The sequence below is a fragment of the Musa acuminata genome, chromosome BXJ2-5, assembly GCF_036884655.1.
Source record: "Musa acuminata AAA Group cultivar baxijiao chromosome BXJ2-5, Cavendish_Baxijiao_AAA, whole genome shotgun sequence".
Classification (NCBI taxonomy): domain Eukaryota; kingdom Viridiplantae; phylum Streptophyta; class Magnoliopsida; order Zingiberales; family Musaceae; genus Musa; species Musa acuminata.
Genome location: NC_088342.1, coordinates 40,817,870 through 40,830,374, shown reverse-complemented (window position 1 = coordinate 40,830,374; position 12,505 = coordinate 40,817,870). Strand labels below are relative to the sequence as shown.

The window sequence follows — 12,505 nt, the reverse complement described above, 5'->3', positions numbered from 1 at the left end:
CGAAACCGAAACATGAGGTTCTGGATTTCTGATTTTGAGAAACCGGAGAAATAGAACCGCCCGTGCCAAACCGTGGTTAGGTCTACCGGTGTTCTCTCGTATGGTTCCCTCCTTCGTTCCTAATTGACCATACAAGGACAAGAAACATGTCCGGAAAACACACGCAAGCCTAACAACAAGGTAAGATACCTTAACTGGTCAAACAGTAAGAGGGTACAGGAAGCAAAGTAAACAACCAACAGCACGAACTCAAGGAAATAGAGTTAACGCATGGCAATTAATTATTTGTGCTCCAACACACAGTGACGAGTCGTAGCAATGAGAAGAAGAAGCAGGCAGGACTGCAACCAGCGGCATCTACAGCATCGACAAGGATAGAGGAGAAGAGATGTACATAATGCGTCGCCATTGAATGGCGATGCTGCAGCTTCTCACAAGTGCAGACGAGGTGGAAGCCTGGAATGGCTCCTACGGAGGAGGAGGTCGGGGGTTCGGTCGTAGCCGGAGAACACCTCTTCCCATATCTCTGCGAATGCACGAAGGATCATGCCGTGGTGGCGCGGCGAATTGAGCGCAAGAAACCGGCGGAGCAACGCTCTCAACTCCGCACCGTCCATGATTTCCTTCTCGACGATCATATGCAGCATCGACCTCCGGAATTCACCCAGCGGATCCACCGTCTCCTTCACCACCACCACGCTCTCCTCCACTCTTTTCCCGCCTCGGCTGCTGCTCCGCCAATTCCTCATCCTCTCTTCCCTCTTATCGTCGATGGCGTTGAGCTGGCGCAGAAGATCGGAGAAGCTAGGCGTGCTCGCCGACCTCTCCGTCTTCGGCTCCGGGTGCTCCGCGTAGGAGGAGGACGACGATGCGGAGGTCATTGTGAGGGTGTCCGCGGAGGACAACTCCTTGATGCTCCGTGGGGATCGCAGAGTCATGTTAGATCTACTGCCGAAGCTGCTCGACACCGAGACCGAAGTGGAGTCGGTGCAGACGCAACCGAGGGCCAAAAACGAGCTGCTGCTCCTCCTCTTCTGCTGCACACTCGAGCTCATCTTGTCTTCTCCTCGCGCGAGATCTCTGACGAAGCTGGTGCCTACTTGGGTGCATGCTTTGTAGGCCTGACCATCCCACGGTGCCTTCGCCTCGCACTTCAAGCAAAGCAAATGGTCCCTCTTCAAGCATGTGATTGCTGATACAGAGTGCTCCAGCTAGTTCTACAACCAGCTATATATCAATTAGTGTTTGGTCTGTGTAGTAGACGTAAAGTTTGGGACTTGGAAATGATGGACGTGGGGCAAGTTGGTGGGAAGTTGATCACTACTCGTAGCTAAATGTACCTTTCTGCTTGGGGTTTAATAAGCTTTGACAAATTCTTTCATGTGTTTCCTTCTGGACATGTGAATTTGTTTATGGGAGTGCATCGAATCGGCTTCTGGATGCTGACAAAAAGCTTCGTTTTCCTTCAATAGCTTATGAATAGCTGATGACTCGATCCTAACAAAATTAAACGATGATTGACATTGTACCTTAGAAAAAACTTTTACTATTATGTTTTTATTAAATGACATTTTCATAATTAATTTTCATCTATGAATGTCTCTTTTTATTAATTTAATAAAAATAGCATTGCTACTCGCCCTCGATGGCCGTCATCACCTCTCTACCTTCCACTGTCATCACCCGTCGCCTCCTCTCAGTCTCTTTCTCTTCTCCTACTCCTCCTCCTTCACTGCTCGTGCTTTCTCATCGCCTGTGGCCTCCTCACCCTCCTCCCTTCCCTCTGTGCAGCGTTGCCCACTGTGCTCTCTCCCTAAGCACCGCGATCATCCACTTGCACCAAGAGCACACCATGAATGATGAGATCGGTAGCGGCTAGCGGTGTGTGGGAGAGCACGATGAGCAGGGCCACCCGCAACGATTGCAGCCACGTCTATTGAATTAAGGAATATACTATGAAAGAAATAATTTTTATTTACTAAAGAGAGGAGTGTTTATAGAGAAAGAGATTTTCCTCAATTAATCACTCAAATCATAATCAAATCCGTTATTCAAATCTAAGATTATCTCTATCATGATTAATCAAATCAAGATTTTCTATCATACTTCCACAAGATTGAGCTTTTATCGATGATATCAATCTTAGACTAATATAATTGAAATGTTTTACGAATGAGAGGCTTTATAAGAGAGTCAGTTAGTTGATTAACAGTATTTATGTGAAAAACATATAGTTAATGTCTAACAACTTGATCTATGATGAAGTGAAAGTTAATTATAATATGTTTCATGAATGAGTAGAACACTGGATTGACACGTAGGTAGGTAGCACCGACATTATTATAGTATATTGTAGGATTGAATTTGGAGTTGTTGTTAAGTTCTTATAGTAGGTTGGTAACCTAGTTGAGTTCTACAGCAATTGTGGTAATGACTTAGTATTCAGCTTCAATGGTAGAACTCCAATTGATTGAATTTGCTTCAAGGAAGATAATATATGCTGATGTAGATATTCTATCATCAATTTTACCTACCCAAACAACATCAACAAAGACATATAGATGAAGTGATGAGTGTTTACGAAGAATAAGTCCGTGATTGAGAGTCCCTTTGAGACTTCTTTTGAAATTTTTCATGCCAAACCTTTTGACAATAATATCTATGTACTTGGATTGGGATAAGCCAAGCATCCTCTTGGATCTATTTCTATAGATCTGAATCCCCAAGATATAGGATACTTCCCCTAAGTCATTCATAGAGAAATATCTAAATAGTTAAGCTTTTACCATTGAGAGCATTCCTACATCATTCCCAATGATCAGGATGTTATCCATATATAATACCAAAAAAGTGATAGCGCTCTCACTTACTTTCTTGTACATACGAGGCTTATCTTCGTATTTAACAAAGTCATAAGATTTAATCGCCTCATCAAATCTTATATTTCAATATCGGGAAACTTGCTTAAGTCCATAGATAGATCTAAGCAATCTGTACACCTTATCTTGACTCTCTTAAGACACGAATCCCCCAAACTGTATCATATACACCTCCTTATTAAGGTTGCCATTGAGGAATATGGTTTTCACGTCCATCTGATAGATCTCATAGTCATGATCTGCAACAATAATCAACAAAATTTGGATGGATTTCAGCATTGCTATAGGTAAGAAAGTTTTATCATAGTCAACACCTTACTTTGACGATACTCCTTAGCCACTAGCCTTGCTTTATAGGTTTTCACATTTTCATTTACTCTGATCTTCTTCTTGAAGATCCACTTGCAATTAATGGGTACAATACCCTTAGATGCATTAATTAGGTTCCAAATCTTGTTGGAGTATATATAATTTATCTCGAAATTCATGGCTTCTTGCCACTTCCTGAAGTCTATACTTATAATAGCCTCCTCGTAGGTATGAAGATCAATATCTCAATATCATCTCTTCTTATATATCTCACATATCTCTCAAGAGGATAGGGTATTTTGTCGGACCTACGTAAAGTCAGAATTTATGTGCTAGGTATTTAAATAGACTCGGGCTATAAAATAGTGCTTAAGCTAGGTTCTCCAACCTCACTCAACTCTATCACGCTCCCACTATCTCCACCAAGAATGTGTTCTTTCTCAAGAAACATCACCCTCTTAACTATAAAGATCTTTTTGGTCATTTGGGTGATAGAAATAATACCCATAAGTTTCCTTGGGGTATCTCACGGACTTACATCATTCTATCCTGGATTTTAGCTTATTGGGGTTGTCTCCTAATATGGGCAAGGCAGCCCCAAATCTTAACAATATTAAGATCTAGCTTCTTCCATTTCTATATCTCATATGGTGTAGATACTATCAACTTAGTTGAAGCTCTATTCAGAAGGTAAGCTGTGGACTTTAGGACGTATATATAAAATGAGACAAGTAGGTCGGCAAAACTTATCATGGATCAGACCATGTCTAAAGCATGCATTTCCTCCTTTTTTATATACCATTAAGGTGGGGTGTGTAAGAATGTATCCATTGGGATATAATCTCATAGTCCTTGAGGAATTGGGTGAACAATATACTTAAGTACTCACCTCCTCGATCTAATCAAAGAGTTTTGATACTCTTTTTAGTCTAGTTTTCTACCTCATTCTTATATTCCCTAAATTTCTTGAAGGCCTCAGACTTGTACTTCATCAAGTACACATTTTCATACCTTAAGAAATCATCATCGAATATAACGAAATAAGAATAACCTCTTATGGCTTGAGTCGACATGGGACCATATACATTACTATGTACAAGTTCTAATAGCTCAGTGACTCTCTCTTTAGTTCCACTAAATGGAGAGTTGGTCAATTTTTCACGAAGGCAAAGCTTACAAGTCACATATGACTCATAGTCGAATGGATCTAAGTATTTATCCTTCAACAACTTTTGGATTTTTTATTCATGGATTTGACCTAGCCTATAATGTCACAAGTATGCACTGTTCATCTTATCTCGTTTCCTCTTAGACATACTTACATTCATGATATATGGAGTAATATCTAGCATAAATAAACTGTTATGCAATGTTCCTCTAATGATAATCTTATCATCCAATATTATTGAGTAACTATTATTCTCAAAAACTAGTTTATATCCACTAACTATTAAACATGAAATAGAAATAATATTTTTGATAATAGAATGAATGAAATAACATGCATCTAATGCAATAGTAGCTTTACCAAGCAAATGTAGGGTGATCTCGCCAATAGCCATTATAGTAACTTTTGCTCCATTGCCTATCTTGAGGTCAATCTCACCTCTCGCCAATCTCCTAGGACTTGTCCAAACCTCCAACGAATTACAGATATGATAAGAACTATCGGTATCCAATACCCATGTGTTATCATAAAATTGTAACAAATGAAGACTAATCATGAATATACCTAAAGTTTCTCTAAGCTTTTGTTTCACCTTCTCTACAAGGTACTCTTTGTAGTTCCTCTTCTAATGCTCGTATTTGTCATAATTGAAGCATTGACCTTTGTCCTTTGCCAGGTCCTTAGCAACATTTGCTTTACCCGGTTTGCCCTTGCCCTTGGCCTTTTTAAGGGATTTCTCTATCTTCCTTTTCTTTCTAATCTCACTAGCGTAGAGAATTGGCTTCTCTTTCTTGATAGTGCTCTCAACCTCTCTCAACATATTGAGGAGCTCAAGGAGAGTCGTCTCAAGTTTGTTTATGCTAAAATTTATAATGAACCGAGAAAAGAAATCTAGAAGGAACTAAAGTATAAGATCCATATAGAAGTTATCCTCAAGGACCATTCTTACAAACTTTAACAAACTAATGTGTAAAACTGGAATGCAGTTCTATATATGAAAAACTTTGACAAAAATCGTAGCAATCATGTGCAAAACAATTCTACGCGATTCATCACAACACACGCAGTTTAAAAATTAATCATTGCATGAGTCAAACTGGCTCTGATACCACTATTGGAAAATCTTGTCAAAGCATCACATGTGTAGTAGAAGAATAGAAAATAAAAATTATATATTTTTCAGAAAAAGGTTTTGTCGTCGTGCGAAGATTAGTGCGTAAAACAAAATAGAAAATCGAAAAGCACACATATTAAGAGAGATTTATTACCTAGGGAGATCATATATCCCTAAAAATATCTCAGATCTGTAGGAGTGGATGAACAAGGTTAACTGTCATCCTCTCTAGTGGTGATCTATATGGTAGATACGATGAAGATGCTCCTTAAATCGTTGCACGATCTTCCTCTCCATACGCACCACGTGATCAAGAAGGGGTTAACCCTTCTTGCTATCCACATGCTCTCAACTGGGGTTATCAGATGAATAAGATAGGAGAGAAAATAGGAGGGGCGGCCAAGAGGTGACTAGCCTGTGTCAACTTTTTGCCTTTCTTATTTATAGAGGTTCCTATCACTTAACCCTATTGGGTCCTGCCCTATTGGGTATTAGATCTCCATCCAATTATCCAAGTCTCTTAGATTAGTAGATCTCTATCCAATAATCTCTATTCACTCTTATTGAGTCTTACCTAAAAGATCTAATAATTCATGGGCTTATTGGATATCCAATAATATAGGGACTCCAACGGATATCTCATATTTGAACCTCTAGTTATCGCAACACCTACTATATGCATATGACCCTTTAAGCTCAATATCAAGTTAGTCATGAGTTGTACCTATCAGAACTCATTCTGACTTAGTGAATTATTATCTCCATAATAATTCACTCAACTCATCGACTACAAACGTATTAAGCCACTACGCTGTAGTTCCTAGACGATACAGGAGAATCCAATCCATTAGACCTGTCTATCCTTAGTTACCATATATCTATAGTCTCTTATTCATCTAATATCCTAAAGACTATATATCAAGCATGGTGCTATTAAGCCCATACGAAATTTACTTGAGTCTCACTCTAATCGAATTCTCTTAGAGAACTCTTTCTCTCTTAATTTGAATAACCTTAGCCAGGGATTTGCTTGAGCAAGAACATATAGGATATTTCTCTCATAACACCGAAAGCATATCGATACTCAATTGCTCTCATAAGGTTGACTACTACTCCTGATGACTGGTTATGCTAGATTTGGAACTTCTAGACCTATAAGTCTGGTATCAAAGAGTGGAGTACTCATATAAGACATCATTAGTGTATCAAGTCTAAGGATCATATATATAATTGGGACCACAAAATTATTGTTTGATAATAAGGTATCATCAACCATCCAATATTCCGTGAGTAGATTAATCAGTGAACTCATTCTCCAATGAGCACCTACACGATATCCCTAGTATCCCCACATAAGTAATTCTAAGACTAGCCACCTCCATTATATGGACAAGTATACAGTACATCAGTCTGTTCGGTTATCTCGATGTCTCTCTCGAGTAACCTACAATCGGGATTATTTAGAGTTTACATTTAAATATGAATCAGTCTCATTATCATGATCTCATCATGATTTGATTCTGATTGCACAGATCCATGGATATCACAATATATACAACATGCAATATAAAGTGAGAAAATACCAATAATAATAAGTAAAAAAACTGCATAACGTATCACACGTATCATCACTCACGTGATTGGCTTGTAGGGCACCTATGATGAACATGCTCTTGCGCCCACTATTCCACAGTCAGCCCCTCATTGAGTCTGATCTCTATAACAGCTCCAAGTATGCTTTCATTTGGTATTGTCTTGAGTTGCTCCCCTACTTAATCTCACATTATATCCTCCAACGTATTATCTCATGCGATGACTCCTCGTCGCTCGCTCAATTCATTAAGCTTTGTAGATTTATTGCCTTGAGGTACCCCTCTCCTCGATATGTACGATTCGTTACATATGATTTTACCTTTAGAGAACCGAGACTTATCCCTCCTGGATATATGTCCCATTGGAGCAACTTTTCTCTTCGCATTCTTCCTTTTAGAAGTTTTGAAGACCACAATCCCGTTGGACTACTCCGTCTTCCTGAAAAATTTGTGCATTATTCTAGGCCACGAATGTACTTATTTGATTGTGATTGAGCACCAATACAGCCCTCGTTGCACCCCTCAAAGTCTACCAACATGTTGAACTTACTGTAAAAAAAGTTTTAATGCTCAATGATGCCAAGTTTCGGTCACCTTGGGATGGCAACAGATATTCCATCGTCCGCATATAAGCCATTGTATGAGTACTGAATTTTTCGAATTAGCAATTTGTTTTACCTTCGTGAGCTTTGCATAATTCTTTTAATCGTTGAGCAACCCATCCCACCTTGTGTGGTCTCATCGTTTACCAAACGCCCTGCTTGCCTTGAGCATTGTCAAGTTTAGTTGTCATAGCTTGAACTTAGTCATCCCAACTATCATACACTATGTGTTCTTCCTAGCTTGGTTGTCCTCGTCATACCTCTCACACAAAGGGTTGACCATTTTTTTGAATGTCAATCTCGGATGCCCACTCATCTAAGTGACTCATTTCCGTACACCTCAATGCTTGTTTCCCTCCAAATGGTTGCACGTGTTGGCTACCCTCAACGCAGTCTCGTTAGGTCCCCCACATTTGCATGTCAAGTGTTTCTAAGTGTGTTATCCTGCTCCGATACCAACTGTCACAAACTTAGGTAATTTTGTCTAAATCGTGCAGTACCCTTGCATGTCTATCCGCAAAGGGTCAACCTCCTCAAAACCTCCTACGCTCCGTTAAGGACATATAAAGAGAAGATGAGTTAGAGAAAGCATTTCACTTAGGATCCATAAGCAACCATTTCTACAAATACATAATAGCCAATGAAAATTACAAACATGGACTTCGCAAGCTCTGAATGGTCACACAACAAATGGTCCAAGATAGTCACTGTAGACTAAGCAAAATAAGGCTGCCAAGCCTACAACCAGCCCTCTACAGACTGTGCAAAGTATGAACAAAACCTAAAGGCATGGATATATATGAGCATTACATCAAACACCTTATTTAAAGTTTTGTCTATGATAGTAGAGAGTAGGAGTCTATCGGCTACACCAAGGCAGATTAGGGGAGAAGAGGTGGGCACTCGGCTTGCTTGAAATCCATCGATGAGGAAGATCAGCAATGGTAGAGAGTAGCCACAGAAGGAAGAAGGGACAATAACCTGAAACAGGGAAGTTTACGATGGGTGACTTCATCAAGGAGGAAGGGGGCACTCACCTCTTGTTTCTTTTCGTTGGTGCTCACCTCATATAATCCGATAGTGAGGAAGACATGGGGATGGGCGATCGGAGGTGAGCTTGTTGGTGACCGCTTAGGGCAGTAGATGAAGAAGGATAAACAAGTCCTTCATGAAAATGCTTTCATCCAACTCTGTTGTCGTGACAAAGAGGATGGCTCGGGCCGGGCAGTGTATGTCGGATAGGAGAATTGACAGTTCATGATCCCGACCCGGTTCCTAAACTTACCGATATTCATCACCCAGTTTGAGGTATGCCGATTTGAAGTCCACCGATCATATTAGTAGCAGTTGTGAGCATAGTCTGTCATCGAGCAAAGGAGGCTGCTTTTACCAAGAAAGATGTTGTTGTTTGAGAAAGACCGCTAACCATAAGTTTTGTTGTCTTGATGTCATCAACGATAGATAAGGAAATCGATCAACGAGTAGGTGCTATTGCTGTAGATCGACGGTGGTAATGAGGCAAGCGCTCGATGTAGAGTTGGGGTCATTGTTGCTACAACGATAGTAGGCCGATCAATAGAGAAATTGCTGTCGAGCGAAGGGATCATCAAAGAAGGAAGAAAATCGATAGCGAAGAAAGGAGTGATTATGATCGTCGGACAACAAGAATGGGAAGGCTTGCTCAAGGCAAGATATGCTTTGATACCATATTGAATTGAAGAATATACTATCAAAGAGATGGTTTTTATTGACTGAAGAGATTATATAGGTTTTGAGGAAGAGATGTTGTTCAATCAATAACTTAAATCATAATCAAATTAGTTATTCAAATTTGAGATTGTTTTTATCATGATTAATCAAATCAGGATTTTTTATCAATGTCCCACTACGATATAGTGGGTGATGCTGCACAGAGGAAAGGGAAGAGGGAGAGAAGGCGAGGGTTGACGCTGCTCGTGGTGGGAGCAGAGACAATTGAGGGAAAGGAGGGGAGCAGAGACAACTGAGGGAAAGGAGGAGGAAGTGACAAGCGACACCACTCGCTATGAGAGCAAAGGCGATGACGATAATTGAGCAAAGAAGGAGTATTTTTGTTTAATTGATGAAAAAAATCCTAAATAAAAATCAGTTAAGGATACGTCGTTTGATTAAAAATCTCAACAGTGAGGATTTTTTTTAAAATAAAATATCCAAAAAAGATTGATGATGAAGAACCAGTTTTCTTGTTTGATCGAGGAACAAAAGAAGAAATATAATTACGATCTATCATCTTTCTTAGTGTAACATATGCGATGGATACGGTCCACAATATATAAGGTGTCGAGGATAAATTTAGCTATAACTTGTTGGATCTCTCCCTTAATATCAATAACTTAATTTTTTTTTAAGAAAATAATATACTATCCATCGGTCAATTACATGACTAATCACATCTTACTTCTTCTTTTCAATATATAGTTAATCAATGAAGTAAAAATCATTTTGGTGATAAAGTCTGTGTTGTGGTGAACGTAAACATCTCATCCCGTCCGGAAAAAGAAATAAAAACCAGTTCTTGGCTTGATGGACCCATGATGGGCCCACCACGATTTGGGCAAGACATCATGCGTGGGTCCCAACACCCACTGCAATCGGTCAGCTCTACCATGCGCATTGGTAGAGAGAAACAGCAGCAGCCGGTTGGGTCCCACGAATTCTACCATAACCCAAACTTAGCTACACAAAACTAAATTTGACTCGATTCAAACTCGACTAAGTGAAAGATGATCTCTACACAGGATTAAGTAAACATGTAAAGGCAAAGGGCGAGACAAAAAGGAAGCCTCAGCCTCACTGGAAATTGTCCAAATAGAAAAGGCATGATTGAGAGACCTACATAACTGTGATAACAAAAAAACCTATGGGCAGCAAGGTGGCTGAATCATGCAATACCATTGATGCATCAAAAGTATGTTGGACAAAGGCGATGTTAATTTCTAATTTGGGAGAGATGTAGGAATACGTTGATGATTCAATCAATGTTATGTTTAATATAGTCCCCACAAGTTTTAGCTGCAAGTGAGGAAATCCAGGGACATACATCTGGACTCCCACACATTATTAGCCATGAAAGAGCATGGCCAAATCAACAAGACATGTAGGGCATTCCATGAAGGGGCGGGCAGTTGGCACATCTTGGATTCTTGCTCGTGGTCACAGTCGTGCCCTCTGTCTTGTCGCCTGAGAATATTTAGATGGTGGTGGAGACTGTAAAGTTGGCCGAGCCCTGCTCGGTGCTGGGAATGATTGCAATGCCTGCTACGCTTTTAATGATGAGGGAGATGGAATGGCCTTCCAAAAGGGATGTTTTGATGCCTAATATTATTGCCAGCATATGACGTGGATTTGGATAGGATGGATAGATGGATGGTAATAAATCCAACTTTTCAATTATTTGTATCAATTCCTTCTCTTTTGTTTAGTTTTGGATGTTCATTAATTTAATGTGATTACGAAAATAAACATAGATATTTGGATTTGGGATGGGTTTTAATAATTGAGTAATTAATCCATCTAGGAAATGAATCAGATAAAATAAATTCATGCTAATATTTTTGATATCCACACAAATATTATAGAATTGCTTAAACTACACTAAAACGTTTAAGACGTTTGAGATTATTCGAGAAGTAAATATAAAAATGGATTTGAAAAATAATTATTCGAGAATGAAGAAGGTAAATTTTAATGTCTTTAACTAATATTATATAGAATTTATAGAATTTATATAACAGATCATATATCAGTATAGAAGTGACAAATCCAATTATTTAAATATGATGCTGCCAAAGAAATAACATATTGCATCTTTAAATTTTAAATTGTTATAGAATGATACATATATGGCTCTTGATAACATAAAAGTTGATCATGCAATCTAATCTACCCTCCCGAAGAAAATGTTGCTTTAGGTTACTGAACTTGTTGAGACTATGACCAACACAAGCATTCCCCATAGGATTTTTCTTATGTGAGTCGTATGGGTGAAGATCCTAAAGAACTAAGCATCAGAGATCCTTAAATATGTGTGATATTTAAGGAATACCAATCCACATATCAAACTAATATTTTTTTTTTCTGACCCTCTTAACCTATCATAACTTTATTTTTGAAGAATCACAACACGACACAATTAAATTCAAATGCCCTCAACTCAATAACAATACAATATGTAACACCTCCAACCCAATAAAACTGGAGACGGATAACAGATAAAGATTTTCCTCAATTATCTTATGATATTTCCCTGTGTAGTTGAAGAAATCTTTATTTGTTATCATGTACAATATCGTAATGCTATAGATTTTTTTATACAAATGTAATGTCAAAACATAAACAAATAACCTTTACATAACCTTTATTATATAATCCAATCCATGATCAATTTACTCATAATATATTTTAATAAATTCAATAGCTTCTTAGGAATTCATAATATTCAAGTCCATTTAACATATACATTAAATAATTTGAATGTACGGCGGTGTTTAAAACTTAAATTATTTTTTATTTATATCCAAAAATGAGTTACTTCTCAAATCTAAAAAAATAATTATATGAGCAAACCATTGCTCACTAACCACCGTAACTCACATGCTAGCAGATTTATCATAAACAAAAATTTTATTTAGAATATATAATTTTTTTATGCATTCAATTTATACTTTCAAAATATACATAAATATCAAATCTTTCTTCATGCTTGTGTAATTTACCAAATACTTCAACTTGATATGTTTATCATAACTTGTTAACATAAAAATATTTTTATACTTTTAGAATAATACATATTTAAATATATT

At 38.2% G+C, this 12,505-nt stretch overlaps 1 protein-coding gene across 1 annotated transcript; it reads right to left on the bottom strand.

Annotated features, from left to right (window-relative positions):
• Positions 1 to 249: 249 nt before the first annotated feature.
• LOC103985688 (transcription repressor OFP8-like) lies at positions 250 to 1,264 on the bottom strand. Its single transcript, XM_009403470.3, has one exon. It carries the CDS (start codon positions 1,053 to 1,055, stop codon positions 432 to 434), a length of 624 nt encoding a protein of 207 aa, XP_009401745.1. The 5' UTR covers positions 1,056 to 1,264; the 3' UTR covers positions 250 to 431.
• Between the last annotated feature and the right edge of the window lie 11,241 nt (positions 1,265 to 12,505).

What these genes read in the sequence shown, in the direction of transcription:
- LOC103985688 (XM_009403470.3), bottom strand. Translation starts at nt 1,055, where the DNA reads ATGAGCTCGAGTGTGCAGCAGAAGAGGAGGAGCAGCAGCTCGTTTTTG.